This window comes from Solanum stenotomum, chromosome 3 (assembly GCF_019186545.1).
Source record: "Solanum stenotomum isolate F172 chromosome 3, ASM1918654v1, whole genome shotgun sequence".
In the NCBI taxonomy this organism is placed as follows: Eukaryota; Viridiplantae; Streptophyta; class Magnoliopsida; order Solanales; family Solanaceae; genus Solanum; species Solanum stenotomum.
In genome coordinates, this window is record NC_064284.1 from 11992940 (window position 1) to 12012785 (window position 19846).

At 36.4% G+C, this 19846-nt stretch overlaps 1 protein-coding gene across 1 annotated transcript; it reads left to right on the plus strand.

The window, feature by feature from the left end:
* The first annotated feature begins 956 nt into the window (after window positions 1-956).
* LOC125857570 (uncharacterized) lies at window positions 957-19342 on the plus strand. Its single transcript, XM_049537180.1, has 28 exons — window positions 957-1135; window positions 1213-1417; window positions 1511-1623; window positions 1722-1838; window positions 2398-2541; window positions 2728-3066; window positions 3164-3318; window positions 5059-5180; window positions 5300-5391; window positions 5920-6160; window positions 6285-6342; window positions 9303-9451; window positions 9555-9625; window positions 9735-9908; window positions 10632-10703; window positions 11602-11703; window positions 11791-11880; window positions 13010-13085; window positions 13230-13323; window positions 13423-13492; window positions 13610-13789; window positions 14554-14676; window positions 14777-14860; window positions 14961-15145; window positions 15236-15374; window positions 15462-15521; window positions 18602-18706; window positions 18792-19342. Exons 1-28 carry the CDS (start codon window positions 1046-1048, stop codon window positions 18903-18905), a joined length of 3564 nt encoding a protein of 1187 aa, XP_049393137.1. The 5' UTR covers window positions 957-1045; the 3' UTR covers window positions 18906-19342.
* The last annotated feature ends 504 nt before the right edge of the window (window positions 19343-19846 follow it).

Here is a 19846-nt window from a genome sequence, read left to right on the forward strand (position 1 = left end):
ATTTCAAACTTGAAATATGATTTTTTTTAGATTTACGAATTTGATAAGCAAAAATTCCGAGATATTGTGACTGTTTAGACATGATTTACTTTAGTTTGATTGATATTTAAAAATTAAAACAAATGATGTTTATCATGTTAATTTAGTAGTGCAAAAGTAGTCCTTCTCTATTTTTACTACAATAGTGTATCAAACAAATATAATTCATTGTGATAAATGAAGTGGATCTATTTAGTTTTATTTTATGTTTTATATAAATTAGAAAGTGTAAACGTATTTTTTCCCGACATATCCCTTCATGTAATATCAAGATGAAACATTAGACGATTCTATTGATTTCTTCTTGATGCAAAATAAAGAGCTCTCTTCTCTAGGGCTCTTTTTCGTAAATTAGGCTCAGTCAAATAAACAATCAAATAACTCATTTTTACCGTGAGAGTTGATTCTCATTGTTCAAAATCAATAAAATATTTATGATTCACATAAATAAAAAAGTCTACTTAAATGATCTCTAATTATCTTATTGAGCCAATCTTTTGATATTGGACATTCAACAACGTAACAATTGTTATTCTCTTATTCTCAATTGCTAAATGATAAGTTGGGTAGAAAAATTATCCTCTTAAATAATTACTTATATTTCCCACAAATTAAACATGAAAAATTAATATATTTTTTTAAAAATAAAATTTTAAAAATTTTATATTCAAATGTACTTCAAATTTTAAACATTTTCCTCCCTTTTTTTTTTCCACTTTTATATCAATCAATTTAAATTTAAATTTATGTCCAAAACGCCTGCTGAAAATAAGCTAGAGAAAGTGTGAGAAAAAGTGTGAAGGTGGAATACTCCTCTATCCAAATTAATTTTGGATTCATCCTCTCCGCACCAACCCACGGCTACTCCCATCTCAAAATACAATACATTTATTACTAATATATAATATATTTCACACACCAAAAAAAACAAATAAAGAAACCCAAACAACTCTCTCTCTCTCCTTTTCTCTCTATCTCTCTCCAGAGTGTTTTGGTCTCCGGAGAAATGGTTGCGACGAGACGAAGTGGATCTCTGCCGTCGACTGTTAAACGGTCGGCCTCCTCCTCCGATGATTCTTCCTCTAAGCGACAAAAGGTAATCTTTTTCTTCTTCAGCTCACTCTAATTTATCTGCCGTTCGGTGAATCGATTTTATTCTTTTTATGATTTTAGGTAGTAGATAATAATAATAATAATGCGGAGTCGTCGGAGAAACCCAAGTCTCCTCCACCGACTGAGAATCCTAAGGAGTTGTCTTCTACTGACCCGCCGGAATTCGCCGCCGTTACTGCTCCGGACGGTGAGACCACCGCCGTCCCCCCCGCAAAAGGTGACGATGCGCCTTCCGTATCCGTTGTAGCAGAACCTATCGCTGAAGGTAACTTTTTTTGAACTCGTTTCTTGTGAAAGTTACTGTCTTGACTATTTGATCATGTTTGAAGTAAGTTTTTTTTTCCTCTGGGGGTTTTAGGGGCAACACCTGCTATTGTTGATAAGCCGAGGAGTTCGGTGACTTTGAGGAAGCTGAATCAAGGTTCGGAAACAACATCGCCTTGGTGTAGGCTTATATCAGAGTTTCCACAGGTGAACTTTGTTGGTTCAAGATTTTTTTTTTTTTGTCTTGGTCGGAGTTTATGTTTTGTTATTATAGATTTGTTACTGGTTTCATGTATGTGCTGCAGAATCCAACTATTCATGTTTCGGCTACAAATTTCTTGATTGGTTCTAGCAAAAATGCTCATCTTCCTATCAAGCAACAAACAGTTAGTGCAACCTTATGTTCAATAAGGCTTACACAGGTATTGCTTAAGTTTCTTGTCTTTACCCTGATTGTATTCTCAAATTTTGTTGCCATCTGCCCATGGTTACAAGACTATTCCTTGTGCCAGTGATGGTATTAATAGAATGATTTGGGAAAAAAAAGGAAACAGTTTCTTTTGGCATTTTGGATTTCTTTCTGCCCTTCCTTTGTCAGTTCACACACTGTTTCTTTCCGAGATTGCAATAAGAACAATTCTGTAGCACTATCTAACTTGGCGTGGCCCAGCCATTTTTCATGGATCACTGGTGCTTGACTGGTTGATTAAAGTTCACATTCCTGGTCTGAAATTTTATTGAAAAGTTTCAGACAATTCTTTGCACAGTTTATATGTTGGCTGAAACTGTGCTAATTATTTGGAATAGAAAATCTTTGGGTGAGCTCAGAGGGTTTGCCAATACTTGGCTTTGAACCACTGCATATGAAAATTCACTGCTTGGAACAACTACATCTGTGCTCAATTTGGTTTTTTTTTCTGGAGATGAACTTCGTACTGTGTATATGAAATATGAGTACTCATTGTTTGTGGAAATGATCAGCACGAAGGAAATTGGGTTGCTGTGCTTGAGAGCAGGGGCAAAGGATCTGTGCAAGTTAATGGAAAGACAGTTCGGAGAAGCACTAGTTGCATCCTCAATTCAGGCGATGAGCTTGTTTTTGGTGTTACAGGGAGTCATGCTTATGTATCCTTAAAGTTACTTCTAAATTTCCTACATCTCTTGATTTTTATGTAAAAATCACATTCAAAATAAATTTAAATTCCTACCTCTCTTGTTATTTTTCAGATTTTTTTTTGCGTTTTGTTAAGTTCTGTTTTTCGTTTTCGGCCACATAATTTGTAGGAATATCCTTAACCTTTTCTTGTATAGATATTTGAGCAGCTGCCATATGAGCTTGGGGTTAAGTCACCTCCTTCAGATGTTAGGACCAGTGCAGGAAAATTGCTGCGCGTTGAGAGAAGAGCAGGAGATGCGTCAGCTGTAGCAGGTGCTTCCATTTTGGCATCGCTTTCAAGCCTGCGGCAAGACCCATCGCGTTTGAAACCTACGTCTCAGGTTAGTGGGAATGAGCTGTCTTCATCCCCTGTTATTCATGAAGATGAGCTTGATGGCCTCGAAGTCGATTCAGCTGCTGCTGCTGATGTTACATTGACTAGCAAGATTCCCCCTCTTGATGGAAACCTGAACGCTAGCAGAGAGGCAGGCAACGTAAAGTGTCTGACTGATTTATTTCTTTTTGGTTTTTTATTATGGGTGTGAGCCCGCTGATATGTGAGATGAACTAATTATAATTATATATGAACAGAAGCCGGAGGAAAGAGAGTGGACCAGAGATTCAATGCCGGCTTCCACAGCAGGGGTGTCTCTGAGATGTGCAGTATTTAAAGAAGAGATTCATGCTGCATTAGTTGATGGACAGCAACTAGATGTTTCATTTGATAGCTTCCCATATTACTTGAGGTATTCCCCAAGACCACAACGCATTATCCCATTTACATTGTATACGCACTATACAATTGGTTTATATGCTATATGTTTTGTTTGAGTTGAAAGATATGGTATTTATGAGTGTATTTTGTAGTTTCTTGTTCATGTTTTCACTTGAATGAAGCAGGTTTTGCTTTAAGCCCCAGGGACTTATGTATTCCTGAATGACGTTAATGTGTTACAACTTATGCCAACGTGTTATGAGAGTCATAATCATATCTTATTTGTGAAGTTCCAATAGTGCACCTTAGTCCTTACATACTACCTACACACTCTTTCAAGAAAGCTGTTTTTATTGCCCCTGCTTTGGACAATTGCCATGTCAAAAACTTTGTGCTTTAGCTTATGTGGCAAAAACAGTATTCCTTGAATGTATAATGCTACTGCTAGAAAGGAAAAAAAGGCTTAATTAATCTTTGTTCTGAAATTTAAAATTCAAAATATAATTGTACATGTCCTCAATGCGTTTCTTTCAAAAGTTTATGCTTATTTGGGAGTTAAAAGTTTATCATTAGAAAGAAGTTTGTTGACAGTTAGGAGGTTGAGTTAGGGGATACAGTTATTTAGTAGGTATTGGGACAATATTGAAGTTGAAGTTTGTCCAGCCGTCCAGTGACAAGGCAGATTTGGTCCTAGTTTTTCGACTTATTAAGTATAGCTTCCTCCATGCCTAACTTAGTAAGGAACTTTTGATCAGCTGGGATGTTGGGGGAACAATAAGAAAACCTCTGAGAAGGATATGAAACATAATTCCTGCTCGTCTTGTTGGGTGGTGTGGAAGGAAAGGATTACGAGATGTTTCGAAAGGAAAGTAGATGCTATACCGAAGATCAAATTCAGATATTATGGTTTTTGACTTTTTGGTGCAACCTGCAGGATGTCAAAGATGAAAATAGCATGCTCATTGTTTCTCTACAGGATATCAGGAATAGTACTTTGTTCAGAAGGAATCCATCTTTTTTTTTTTTTTTTGTATTGGAGGATTTTTGTGTTTCTAATGTCCTGGCACGTTCTTAGGGCTAGGCTGTTTATTATTTTCTTATTCAGTAATATTATCAATATCAATATTTACCTGTTAAGAAAGAAGAAGTTGAATTTGAAAAACAAGTCTATTTGTGGTAAGTTGGGAAAAGGTTTGGGAAATTTGTTGAAGGTAAATGGTAATACAACTTCTTTTAACCTACAAGCAATAGTATGCGCTGCAACATGTAGTCCCCTCTTTTTTTTAACCCAGAATTGTGGGGGTGTGGGAGGACAGGTGTATCATCATTTTTCTGTGTGAAATATCATATAATTGTTTTTTTCTCCACTACCAAAATAACCTTGCAAATTTTTAAGCAGCATGAAGCCCTATTCTCCAATAAAGGTTGGGAATTCATCTACTGATTTTTATGTCTGTCTTATATGTGATGAAAGGTCAAACTCCAAAATGTGATTTCTTTCAGGTGGCCTGAATACAGTAAGTGCATCACTAGAGTTATTAACTACGCTTCCCCTTTTTGTTGCTAAAAGAATGTGCTTAATTTCTGGTCCTTACTGTGAGCGAGTGAGCGTTGTAGTGCTAAAAATTCTGTTGGTTATTTACCAGGACTAATTTTGCCTCATTTTTGTTCTTAATTGGTTTAGCAATCCCATAGTTGTTAACATTATTATATAGTCAATATATCCAACAACCATGATTAGTGAAGATTCATTCGATATCTGATCTTACAGTGAGAACACAAAGAATGTGCTGATTGCGGCTTCATATATACACTTAAAGCATAAAGAACAAGTAAAATATACTTCTGAGCTATCCACTATCAACCCAAGAATTCTTCTCTCAGGCCCTGCAGGTAAGTCACTTTCCTTAGTAACTTTTTATGAAAAGCTTCTTATGAATTGTTTGTCTCGTAGAATTTTGGTAGTAAATTTTAATATTTGCGTATTAACCACTTATGCTTTTGTATAGCAGGATCTGAGATTTATCAGGAGATGCTGGCAAAGGCACTTGCTCATTATTATGGAGCTAAATTGCTCATCTTTGATAGCCAATCCTTTTTGGGTGTAAGACAATATTCATGTTATTTTTTTTTTGAGGGTGGATTGCATGATACCTTGTCATGATTTTCTTAGTCGTGTTTGACCTCCCTTGCTTTTGAAATACTATAATTCCGAGATCCTACCTTTTTCACATCAATTTTTTGTATGATTGCTTGCTTTGCCGCTTGTCCTGGACAACATTGTTGGTATTTATGGACCTCTTTCTGGATCTCTACTTATGGAACAGAACCAATATTATCTGTTGGTTTGGTCACTAAAAGGACAGTTAGCCAGGTGGACATATTGGACGATATGCGAGTAACATCAAAATTTGGAGAAATTCTCTTTTCTCCAAGTGTGTTGTGGAGGGGGGGATTTTACACGTCTCCCTAATTTGCAACAGTGGGAATCTGTGCTCTATTTCTTATTTTCTAGTTACTAGAATCATCAAACTAAAATTTTTATGTTTGGTTGTGTCACACTCTTCCCCCTTTACTGCTGTTAAGTTGTTATGTTCTCTCTCAACTTATGGATTGCTATCTTGTCATTCAGGGTCTATCAGCAAAGGAGGCTGAATTACTAAAAGAGGGATGCAGTGCACATAAGATGTCTGCTAACTCCAAGCAGATTCCTGGAGAACCTGACTTGCCTAAAGGCAATGAGTCATCATCTGGTCAAGTAACTAATGCTAGCACACTGACTGATCCTTTGGGTTTGGAAGCACACCCAAAGATGGAGAGTGGCAATGTACCATCTTTAGCTGGGACATCAAAGAATACCTTGTTCAAGATAGGTATTGCCATTGGGTTCTAATATTTTTTAATTGTTACTGCATCTAGGTATTTTTTTTGACTAAATAAGCATTCTACAGTTTCTTTTGCTCTTTTACCTTAGTAACCAATGTTGGTAATATTTAGGTGATAAAGTGAGGTTCATTGGTTCTGCTTCTGGTGGTTTATATTCTAACTCGACCAGGTAAGTTCTAGAGAACACTCTCTCCTTTAGACCTTCTACTATTTACTCTTTCGGGACCCAAAATGAGTTGTATTATCCACATCTGATGTTATGTTATAGTTCTTTTTTGATATTGTATTTGTTCTCTTTTCTGAAATTTTTCTTTATTTTTGAATTTGGATGCATTTGAAAATGATGTACTACTTTTGCTCACAGCAGTAAAACTATTATGATTATCAAGAGATAGATATCAACCACAAATAAATTAAAGGTAGAACAACTTGTTTATGTCTAAGATATTAGGAGTGGAATGGAGGAGAAGAACATATGGTTTTCAATCCTTGTTTTTAGTAGCCCATTTGACTAAGCTTCTAGGAGGCCAAAAAGTACTTCTTCTGGGGATTTGAGGTTGTTTGGCCAAAATAAAAAGTGCCTTTGAGCAGCAATAGAAGCAACTTTTTTGTAGTTGGGGAGAAGATATAGATTTCTGCGCCTTCCAAGACAAGAAGCAGAAATTTAATCCTTTCTAGACAAAAATCCTTACCACACATCTACAATCTTTAAAAAAATTCCTTACCCAAAATTCATATTTACCAAAATCCAAATATCTCTCATTAATTTAACCAATATATTTCTCAAATATAAATACAAACCTCTTTTTTTCTTCCTTTTTTTGCTTGAAAATATTTATATTGATTAAAAGCCTTAAGGTATATAAAGTTACCTTATAAAAAAAAAAATGCCTTAAGGTATATTTTCATTTATGTTTTAAATTTTAACTAAAAAAAAAAAAAACTTAATTAAAGTCTTGCACAAAAAATATTAAAATTGTTTCCCTATTTAGTAATATTAAGTATAAATGAATCTTAATGCTGTTTTTTTGTAATTTAATACTCAGAAGCACTTATTGAAAGATTGGTCAAACACAATCAGTTTACATGAAGTACTTTTCTGTAAGTTATTTTGACTAAAGTGCTTTTCAGAATAAGCTTTGGAAGTTTGACCAAACAAGCTCCAGGTCCATTTGTGGGATGACTCAGGAACTTATGTAGAAAAGTTAAATCTTTTCTTTTTGTCTGGCCACAAGTGACTTTGGGAAAAGAACATAGCTTAGTCAATAATGGCAATGGTGCCCATGGTAATGAGTTTGGAATTTTAAGGAGAGCTCATTTTAAGTCATTCAACTCACATCAGTTCCTCTTTTTCTTTCCTAGGAAACCAAAACACATATGAACATGGTTGCTATCTGTATTTCTTTTTAAGTGGCTTAATTTTTGCTCATTTAATTAGATTCAGACACATTTTGAGTGAAAGTTTAATGTGCTAAAGTTATTTTATTTACTATGAACCCCTGGGAAACAGGTTTTCAGCTTCCACTTTTCTCTATAAATTTCCTCATTGTACCACCATTCTGCCAGAGAAACTAGGAAAGTATTTGAGTTACAGGCACATTAATGAGTCCAATTAAATAATATGAAGGAATTGGAAGTGTAAGAGTTTTGAACTTGCTGTAAGGATGTTCATAATGAATATAAAATAATCCGTAGAGGCGATCAAGTTCAGAAATCCCTTATAACCTATTTGGAGACTCAATTTATTAATAGTGGTGATTTTGTTATTCTCTTTATGAAGCTTGGTCTAGTGGTGCTTGGCCTGTGATAGTCGTGTAAGTTGTAACCAGTGGTGGATGTATCTTAGAGCTATGGTTCAACTGAACCCAATATCTGGGGTATAAATATGTGTGAAAAATAATAAAATTTCAACAAACATTAGATTTTGAACCCATAATCTTGAAGATTGAACACATGAAATTGAAGTCCTAGATCTGCCTCTCGACTCGTAACTGCCATATTTTGTAGATATGATGTATATGGAATAGAGGGGAAATGGTCTTTTCTCCAATTTTCTTTGATCATTATATGCATCTGCAAATGGATTTCTCATCTATTTAGTCTAGATTCTAGAATCATAAAGGAATTCTACTTTTTTTTTTGTTATCAGCAAGCCAGACTAGTGATCATGTTGTAGTACAGTCGTTTGCGTTCTACCAATAAGAATGTGTCAGAAAGATCAGCTCATACTATTTTACAGCTTTATCTGGATCAATTTGGAAGTTTTAATAGTACTTGAAGTGGGAATTTTGTGTGGATACATAATAGTGAGATTGCATGTATTTTCCTGTTAAGGGATAGTTATATGACACAAAAAAGATGGGGAGAAGAAAAGGGGTAGACTAGATTCAGTTTGATTTATTTTCTTAACTGCATGACCCATGGGAGGCTTTTGCAAGAACAGTGATTCAACTAAAAGAATTTCTAAATATAAATGTTAAGATGAAAGTGATAGGTGGCAAGTCCGTTTTATCAATGGGTTACCAGTGAAATTGAAGGCAATTTTGTTCTAGCAATATGTTTGAAGGTAACATTAGGCTTGCAACTTGCATGAATTGATTGAATTCAGTGCCATTCCCAAATGTATTACTGACTTTTATATCTGTTTTTTTCTTCAATTTTTGGAGCTTTCGAATTGGTGCTGTTTGATAGATTTTTGTTCTGGGACTGGCCATGCCCATATATGTGCATGCTTTACTTGCAACTTTGTTTTGTTGCCTTTTGTTGTTGTTAACTTTATGTTTCACTTGAATCTCAATGCTTTCTCGATAATTTGATTTCATATGGACTTCCATTATGGAAGCATATAATCACTTCTTCCTCCTGTTTTAGCTGTGGCAACCTTTTAAAGATAAAAATTTATATAATGCTTCATTTTTTTTCGAGACAAGACAATGCTTCTTTTTTATACTCCTTATTTTAAAGTTGTTTTTGAGATTTTGGATTGTAGTCCTTAACTTTCTTCATATTGTTGATTGTAAACTAGTCATGCCAGTATGTATTTTAATCTGCAACAGTGCCTACGCTTCAGATACAATACAATTTAAAACTGTTTTATTTAACCTTGTCTATCGTGGTCCGAATTACTAGGGGGCCAACTTTTGGGACTCGAGGGAAGATTGTGTTGCCTTTTGAAGATAATGCATTATCAAAAATTGGTGTAAGGTTTGATAAGCCTATACCAGACGGGGTTAACTTTGGGGGTCTTTGTGATGATGGTCATGGATTCTTTTGCAAGGGTATTGCCCACCTGATCTTACTTTCTTTCTCCTTTAATTTGTCAAGTTCAGTAATGCTGAAGTTAGTTTTCTTTGCTATTTGTCATCTCTTTCTCTCTCTCAGCCAGTGAACTACGCTTGGAAGCCACAGGTGCTGATGATCTGGACAAATTACTCATTAGCACATTGTTTGAGGTTTGATCCTTATGATTACTTTGAGAACTAATGCTATTGGACTTGTGTTAATTTTTTCTGGTTATTCTGAGGTCCTAATAATCTCTGTAAATTTCTTTCTGTATGTAAGGTTGTGTTCAGCGAGAGCAGAAACTCTCCCTTCATTTTATTTATGAAAGATGCTGAGAAATCTATGGCAGGGAGTTCAGAATCGTATGCAACTTTTAAAAGTCGGCTTGAAAAGCTTCCTGGTAACATTGTTGTTATTGGATCTCATGCACATACAGATAACCGCAAGGAAAAGGTATTTTTGCTTTCCAGGTTGTCAAATGTAGTGGTATACAATTAATTTTGTTTTGGGTTTGCGCATGCTGTGTGTTAAGAGCCCTCTGGTGTGAATCTCTTCCGGATTAAGTTTATCGATTAAAGAAGTCATATGTGCAAAGGTTCTAGAGGTGAGGGATAAGGAAGCGAGAGATGTATCTTTTGGTTGTGGTCAACTCCTAACTTGTAGTTTGGCTGCTGTTGACCCAGTCATCAGACCACTAATCTGGTTCATGATTAGTCCGAGTTCAAAAACTGTGTCCAAAGAAATGCCAAGGGTGTGATGACCCAAAAGACAAGCAGACAAGTTAGTTGCTTTCATGCTTTTGCGACAAGGGCAGGTTTTCTCGTAAAAGAGAACAGGCAGAGAGGTTTGAGTGACTAAGAAAGTTTTAGCATGATTGCAGAGGTCCAAATGGGATTATAAAAAGAGAGATTATTGAATGCCTAACTTTTGCTTTATCATATGCTTTGTTATTAAACATGCAGATACAACACAATAGTTTTCAAAAGTTCCTTATGATAACATTTTGTAATTTTTAGCTGTCTTATCAGACTTTTTGCTTTCTTGCTCCTTTTCTTCTCCTCTAGAGGAGACATATTATGTGTGGACTTTTAACTTTCTTTTAAACTTGTCAATCTTTGTGTTAGCTATTTATTAGTTGGAATAAGGTCTAATCTTTTCCCGATCTGCCCGCTGTAGTCACATCCTGGGGGATTGCTCTTCACCAAATTTGGCAGCAATCAAACTGCTTTGCTCGATTTGGCTTTCCCGGTATATTCTCTCAGTCTTTTATTCTGTATTTTTTTTTGAGAAAGGTAACATATTTGTATATATAAATTTAGCTACACCAAGAAACTATGCAGTCTCCCATAATTACAAGGTGGGATGCAGAAAGAACACTCCTAATCCTTTGTCATCTCACAAGGATTCTGAAATATCAGAAGTAGATTCATCTTCTAAATACTTTTCTTTTTACACTAAAAATAAAACAACACCAAACCCTTCATTTTTATCTTCTGAATGTTGATAGACTTATCTTCAAAACATATTTGATTTCTCTCTTCCCATATTGTCCACCAAATACAAACAAGTATTATCTTCCAGCTCTCTTTATGATGAACGATCCTGGGTAGAGCATTCCTTAAATTTATCCTTTTCTTTGTGCGTGTATGTTATTCAAGATGATGCCAATTGGAAACCATGGCTTTATTATATCTATTTTTTCTCTTTGTTTCTTTTTCTTCCTCTTGCTTAGGGACCGGGTGGGTGGGTGGGGGATGGGTTGTAGTTTAGGGGAAACAGTAGTACCCATAGTGTTAGTTCACAATACTATGTTATATTTCTTGCATCACACAAGTGATCTTCTGCAGATGGCGTTCAATACAGACTTAATACACATCTTTATTTCCTTTTATGGTCAAGCCTGCCAATTTGTCTTTGATTTGACTTCTTTTCCTTCTTATTTGAGGTGGTTTTTTCTTTTCACCAACTTCGTTAAGTTATTACATCTGAAATCATTGGAATCTGGCAACCCTAAGCCTGGCAGTTCGAGTGGTTTCCTCTTGTCTGGATGTAATCCGTTCCTTGTGCCAATGTCACTCTTACTTGGATTTTTTTTTCCTTGCAACTTAAACTACTGGCTTATAGTACTCGAATTTGTTGACCTCAGGATAGTTTTGGGAAGTTGCATGACAGGGGAAAGGAAGTTACCAAGACAACTAAACTTCTGACAAAGCTTTTCCCCAACAAAGTGACCATTCACATGCCACAGGTCTGTTTTCAATTTTATTTTTTTAAAAATAATTTCTGGTGTTCTTACTGTCTTGCATTAGCTGATGAGTGGATATGGCTATTGCAGGATGAAGTGCTTTTATCTGATTGGAAGCAACAGTTGGATCGAGATGCTGATACCCTCAAAATGAAAGGAAATTTAAATAGCTTGCGAACAGTAAGTGCCTGTAACCTATCTTTCACCTGTTTGTTGATTATATTGTTGCTAATCATCCTTGCTGTAAGTGGAAACATAATATTTTGAACTGTTCAGTAATTAAATCAATTGGCATCTCTGCATTCTTATGAAGCTACAAGCTTCTTTGATGTGGTAGTTATTTTCCTCGACATGAATTTTGCTTTTGGTTATATAAAATAAGTTGAAGAGAAACAACTGTTATGTTAGCATAGATCAAAGTTTGATGAGAATATTGCCGCCTTGTTCGTTTTGATAATTCAGTAGTATTTATCTAGTTGTCCACCAAATAGTTGTTACTAAAATGCACAAACTGACAGAATGGCTGAACTACTGGTCTAGGAATTTTCTCTTTACACTAAAAAGATGGATCAACCTTGTAGATGTTACTCATCCTCAATGTAGTTGCTTTCAAGCCATCCTGGTTTGCGTAGTGGTAGCTCCAACTGCCTTAGCATCACTACTGAGTTCATCTGTCAGTCAAGTGTCTCAATGTCCTGGTTCACCTAGTACAGATGATTCCACCAGAAAAAAAACTAGCTTATATTCCTGTTTTTCCCCTTGCTGCTTGACAAGCTTCTTTTTCGTTTTTTTTTTTTGTGTGTGTGGGGGGGNGGGGGATCCACTGTTGAAGAAAATAAGAAAGATATGAGATCATTACCATTCTTTGGTTCGTTACAACCTTCTTAACGATATGGAAAAACAGTATAGACTATAGAGAAGTAGAAGGAAGAGGGAAAAATTGTTACCCGGGTTAGTGAAATTTCCTGTAAATCACTTTTCATCTGACAAACTCTGTACCCCTTTGGGTTGTTTGAACTTCAGCTTGTGCTCTTTCTAGAATTTTGAGTTGTGATTGGCAACAGAGTATGGTCCACTATTTTAGTTCTATTCTTCCTAAGAAAGTGGGTAACATGTCTCAGCATTCTGAGGCGTTGCAAATTATTAAAGACTATCAGGATCTATTATTATTATTATTATTCTAATTGTGTGAACAAGTGGAATATCTGACATGTGAGGTCAATAGATCAATGAGAAAAAAAAACATGATTCTTTTTACTTATTTGTCTTGTTGGTTGATCCCCCCCCCCTCCTTTTTTTTTGGGTATAGGTTCTTAATCGGAATGGATTAGACTGTGATGGACTTGACACTTTGTGCATCAAAGACCAGACTTTTTCTGTTGAAAGTAAGCAACTTCTTTCTCACATTGTGTTCTGTTCAAGTCAACATGTTTTTCACTAAATGGCTAAATGAAAAAAACTGTTTGTTTTTTTTGCTGCAAAAGGACAAGTTATATAGTTTTTCTTCTCTTTCTTTTGATGCTTTAAAGGTGCAGAGAAGGTGGTTGGATGGGCCTTGAGCCATCATTTGATGCAGAACCCTGCTGCAAATCCTGACGTGAGGCTTGTTTTGTCTCCTCTGAGGTAATAAAAGTAGCAGCAGAAGTTGAGACTATATGCGGCTTGCTGAGCTGTAATATTTGTGGTATTGAAGAGTTGTTTTTTATCTTTTCAATCTAACAGCATTCAATATGGATTGGAAATTCTACAAGCTATGCAAAATGAAAGCAAGAGCTTGAAGAAGTCACTTAAGGTGATACCTTCTTTCTGGTGGTTTGCTTAACTTATATTTTCATGAGATGCTATCCTAACATGACTGTGCGAGTTTTTTGGCATATGAATTTGTGAACAAATCGTTTGTCTGACACAGGATATTGTGACTGAGAATGAATTTGAAAAGAGACTTCTGGCAGATGTTATCCCCCCCAGTGATATTGGAGTAACATTTGATGATATTGGTGCGCTTGAGAATGTCAAGGATACATTAAAAGAGCTGGTCATGCTTCCTTTACAAAGACCTGAACTCTTCTGCAAGGGTCAACTAACCAAGGTTTTCATCTTCAGTTCTTACTTGTTTACATGGTTGTCTATAAGTGAAACCATATTTTTTTGTTTAGTAGTGTTTGACCTTGTGTTCAAATATCTAACAGTTAGCACAAATGGTCTTACTCGTTTCTGTCCACTCTTTTATCGATTTGTTATTGTGCCTGACAAAATGTAAAATGAGAAGAAGATGACTGTTAGTTTAACTTGTAGTGAATTGTTATTTTGAGGTCAGTTATCTGAGTTCTCTAGGCACTATGGTACTAGTTCAGATGAGGTTTTTAAGTTGTGAATTGGAATATTTATCAAGTGTTTAGTGTGGCTGCGTTATTTTGATAGCTACTGTAAAGATAAACATAAAGACAATCTTGTAAGTTTTCTCACTCCTCGTTTTGCTTCTTCAGCTCCTTTGCTTCTTGATTTTGATTATGAAGTTTCTTGTATATCTTGATTGAAAAAGGTTCCCTTTCTATTTATCTGTCACCTTCCTATATCAATACGTTGCATATTCCCAGTTTCTTGATCCTTTGAGATCCTTGATATGGATTATCACATTTATAAAAGTATTATGTGACACTAGAGAAGGTTCGTGTATTTAAATGCTCTCTTTGGTGGGGGCAACAGAAAAGCCTTTTGTTCGTAATGCTATCTTATTTGGCTTCGCTAAGTATTCTTCTTGGTATCAGACATGTATATCTCATATAAGTCTCATTTGTGATTGCCCAAGTTTTCTTACTTAAGAATGTTGTGTTTCAAATGCTTACTTTGCAGCCATGCAAGGGAATACTTCTATTTGGACCCCCTGGAACTGGGAAAACCATGCTTGCGAAAGCAGTTGCCACTGAAGCCGGTGCAAACTTTATCAATATTTCAATGTCAAGTATCACTTCAAAGGTTTGCTTCATTTGGAACTTGTCAGACTGTTCCTATCGTGTATGTGTTCATCTATGCTTCTTGTCATGTATAAATCTTACTGTTGTTTTCCATGCTGCAGTGGTTTGGCGAGGGTGAGAAATATGTGAAAGCTGTCTTCTCCCTGGCTAGTAAAATTGCTCCGAGTGTCGTTTTTGTGGATGAAGTATGCTTCCTAGAACTCTTACTGATGTTTTTATTCTTCTGTTTTATGCTATGCATTTTCTTATTCTCGCTCTCCCTTTCTCTGATGTGATCTACCTAAGGTTGATAGCATGCTGGGACGACGGGAAAATCCCGGAGAACATGAGGCCATGCGTAAAATGAAAAATGAATTCATGGTGAATTGGGATGGATTGCGTACAAAAGATACTGAACGAGTATTGGTACTTGCAGCAACAAACAGACCATTTGATCTTGATGAGGCTGTCATAAGGCGACTGCCGCGTAGGTAAAAGAAGAACCAGTAATTTGCTACCAATGAATTAGGAATATTTCATCAGTTGGTTTCAATGTTCTTGTCATGACATTTTATGAACAGGCTGATGGTCAATTTACCAGATGCTCCAAATAGAGCGAAAATTCTAAAAGTGATACTTTCAAAAGAAGACTTGTCTTCAGATGTTGATCTGGATGCAGTTGCTAGTATGACTGATGGATATTCCGGAAGTGATCTTAAGGTGTCTTTGCTACTTCATTGTTGCGTGACAAATTCCTTTGCTTGTTATGATGTTTGCAGAGGCTGACTTAAGTCCGGTATTTTGCAGAATCTTTGTGTTACAGCAGCATATCAACCCATTAGAGAAATCCTAGAAAAAGAAAAAAAGGTACAGGGTTTGTTATTAGATGTTTGTGTGTGTACTCCTTTATTATTAGAGAACATATGCATTGCTTCTTTAATAGATATTGTGAGTGCTGCGGTTTGGATGTGTCAATTTTACTTTCTTTAATTATTACGTGCTTGAGAGGACTTTGTGAAAGCATCGCAATCATGAGGGAACAGGTTGTAGGTACATCAACATAAATGTAGAGGATCTCAGGATGTGGAATTAGTTCTAGAATTTGGGGAAAACGCTTCTTCTTAGATAGTCATACGACTCATACACTGGCAAATAGTTCAAGATAATGAATAAGCTTCCCTTAGGTAGTTCCAAAAATACTTCACCTAATTTTTAATTGTGTTTGTAAGCACAAGTTAGGAGTCACTTGGGAAGTATTGTTGGAAAACTAAACTAGATCCATCTCAAGTACATAGATTTTCCTAATTCATGTATTAGGATTTAGCGTTTAGGAATGGAGAAGTCTGAAGTTAAATTATGATACCTGGAAATACTTGGGTAATGTAATTATTTTATTCAAGCCAAGCTGGAAGAAGAATACTTTCTTCCACTTGTCCTCAAGAGAATTTGATTGATTGAGAGGGCTCTTCCTTTTTGAATTTTCAACATTTGCTGCCAGAAATACATCTCTGGCGCGTTCTCTTTTGTTTCTCTAACCCACTTCCCTCTCAGAACCCACCATCTTAAAACCATCAATCTGCAACAACCTTCAATACACTTGAAAGTACACATGCAACCCCATATACGGAAATGTGAAGGGTGCTGTCACAGTGGTAGCCTGGTGGCCATCGGCTATGGGGGGAAAGAAGAAATCTTTTGGCATGAATCAACACCATTGAGGGAGGTGGAGAAGTGGTTGGCAATTGATGGTGTTACTTGGAAAATGGGATTGAAGGTGGTTGGAATTTTGTGAAGAATTTAAGTTTATTTCATAGTTTAAGAAGGTTGGAGTTTTGTTCAGAATTTGTGGAGGATGAGTGGAGTTGTGGTTTAGTGGTGGTAGCTGATATGGAGAAAAAAGAACAAAAAATAGTATTAAAAACTAAAATTACGTGGCGAAACATAATTTGTGCATCACATACACTCTACCATCTTTGGGTCACTGTTTAATGTGGTTGTTATTGAAGAATTGGTTTAAATAAGAGTATGTCTAGCGCCTTCTGCTATCTCCCTCAGCAGAAAGCCACTATTCTGGAGGCTCATTTATCGCCTACTTAGGCAACTAAGCTGAACGTTATGGAGACCCATACTAGAAAGAGAATTGAAAGAACAGGGACTTAGGCACCATGCCAATAGATGAACTTGTTGGATCTTGCGAGTCTGAAGAAAACTAAAAAAACAGTTCGTCGAATGTGCTTTTTTAGATAGGAACTAGTCGGCCATCCGTGCTTTGCAAGCATATGATTTCTCAAATGAGAAAATGTAAAAATGTGGCTCTCGTTAAAGAAGCCATGAGATGAGAGGAATAGGAAGATCCAAGAAAGAATTCAAGCTTGAGATTTTGAAGTTAAAAACCAAATTGTGTTGGTTATCTTCACCTTGATTGTAGAAACTTATCTTCCCCAATGTTTCTTGGAGTGAAGACTCTAGTTTTGTTAAGGTAGGGGTGGGTGGGGAGAGGGGTTGTGTGATGGAAATAAACCAGATCCATCTCAAGTACATGATGTCATAAAGGAGTAGCATCGGGATAGGAAAAGAGATTTACATATGGTATTCATTGACTTAGAAAAGACATATGACGAAGTCCATATGGAGTTTTTATGGAGATGCTTGGGGTCTAGAGATGTACCTGTGGCATACATCAGAGAGATTAAAGGTCATGTACGATGGAGCCAAAATTCGAGTGAGAATGGTGTGAGGTGATTCAGAACACTTCCAATCGAGATGGGGCTACACCATAGATTAGGGCTTAGCTTGATTTTATCAGTCTTAGTGCTGCTTGATAAACGAGACATGGGGCAGAGTTAGTGATGGATGGGAGGTTTGGAGATAGACCCAAAAGTCTAAAGGTTTTAGGTTGAGCACGACTAAGACAAAATACATGGAGTGCAAGTTCAGTGATGCACTACACAAGACAACTGTGGAAGTGAAGATTGATGTATGGGCCAGCCCAATTAGATGAAGCTTCAAGTATCTTAGGTCGAAAATTCAAGGAAATAAGGAGATTGATGATGATGTGACATCATATTGGAGCGAGGTGGATGAAATGGATGCTCACATTTGGCGTCCTTTGTGATAAGAATGTTCTATCGAGACTTAAAAGGTAAGTTTTATAGAGTGGTGTTAGACCAGCTATGTTGTATAGGACCAATCAAGAATTCACTCATTTAGAAAATGAATGAAGCAGAGATGAGGATGCTTAGATGGATATGCGGGCACACTTGGAGAGATAAGATTAGAAACAAAGATACGGGACAAGATGTGAGAAGCGAGACTAAGATTGTTTAGACACATAAAAAGGAGGAGCACTGATGCTCGAGTGAGGAGGTGGAGGTTGACAATGATAAGGCTAAGTAGATGTAAAGGTAGACTGAAGAAGAATTTGGGAGAGGTAATTAGACATGACATAACACATTTCTAGTTCATCAAAGACATGACCCTAAATAGGAAAGCATGAAGGTTGAGGATTAGGGTAGATGGTTAGTAGGTAGTCAAACGATTTTCTCTCTTTCTTGAGGGAATATGGTTGGAATTATCAGTATCATTATTATTATCGTTCTATTATTATATCTCTCTTCATTGTATTATTATTTTATCATTGTTGTTTCTTTTACTATTTTTTCCTGTCAGTACTTCCCTTTTTACAAGTATTTAACTTTACCCTTGTATTTGTGAAACCTGTTTTTGAATCACTTTTCTTGAATCGAGGGTCTATTAGAAACAACTTCTCTACCTCTCATGAGGTAGGGGTGGTCTGTGTACACCTCACCCTCCCCAGACCCCACTTGTAGATCACAGTGGGTATGCTGTTGTTGTAGAACTCCTGTGCACTTGATCTGCTATTTATAAAACCTGCCCACTTAATAGACTTGCTACTACTAGAATCTCATGCTTGGAGTTGATTTTAGGAACATGCTGCAGCTTTGGCAGAAGGTAAACCTACGCCAACACCATGCGGCGGTGCAGACATACGGCCTTTGAACATGGATGACTTCAAAAATGCTCATGAGCGGGTGAGTTGACAAAAGTCTTTAAGCTCACTCTTTATTTTTGCTGCATCTGAATGCTGAGAATTCATGTGTTTGGTGTTTATTTTAGGTTTGTGCAAGTGTTTCATCGGAATCCATAAATATGACAGAGCTTCTTCAGTGGAATGAACTGTATGGAGAGGGGGGATCTAGAAGGAAGAAGTCCTTGAGTTATTTCATGTAAAAGTTGTTCATATTGTACATTGATGTCTTAAGGAAGAAGTTCTTGAGTGTGATCTCCTCAGGCCCAGGTCAGTCGCCGCCTTTGTGGTTTGCCATGACACCCTGGAAGTTTGTACAATGAGTATAGGTCTCTTTAGTTATACATGAGTTTTGAGATGTAATGAGGATGGAGTAGTCCTCTAGGAATAGGTAGTATCTCCACCTTCATTTTCTTTACCCTCTTTCTCACAACGAGCAGAAAGATGTCGATGTTCTTATTTTAATGCAGCTGCTACTGTTGCTATTCATTATATGTCAAGTTGGAAGCAAATAATATGCAAGTCTTGTCGTTATAGATACTGACTTGGTTCTTTGGATATCTAGTTGTTGATGAGCTTGTACTTGCCGAGTTCCAGCAAAAATACAATGAAATCCCCCACCCTTCTATTTATTTCATGACACATCTTTAGGCACTTTCTCTTCCATTCGTTTTACTTTAAATGGTATTATTCGTCTTCAGATTGAAATTTTGGTGTTCTCATAGTACCAAGAAGTAATTTTGGTACTACTGCATGAACATTTTGGTGTTTGGTTATTGGAAATATAAGTACACTCCATGTGTCATAATTCTAAAGCCAAACACATTGTTCTATTCATTCACCAAGCATCAATACATATCTATGCCTGAAAGCGGTCTTCGATGTCGTTGAGCAAAGAGGCAAGTTGGCATGAAATCCTGAATTAAGCAATTTATGCGATTTCCGGGTCCAGTAATGGGAAAGAAAGGGACTTCTCACGTAACTTCATAACATATTCAACGAAATCTTTTTTTTCTAATAATAACCTTCACATTCGACGGGGCTTTGTGGATGTTCTATAATTATACTGACTTGTGGTACTTAGTGATTCTCCGTTGTCATCTCAGCTTTGAAGTTATGTTTCTCTAATTATTAGTAATAAAAG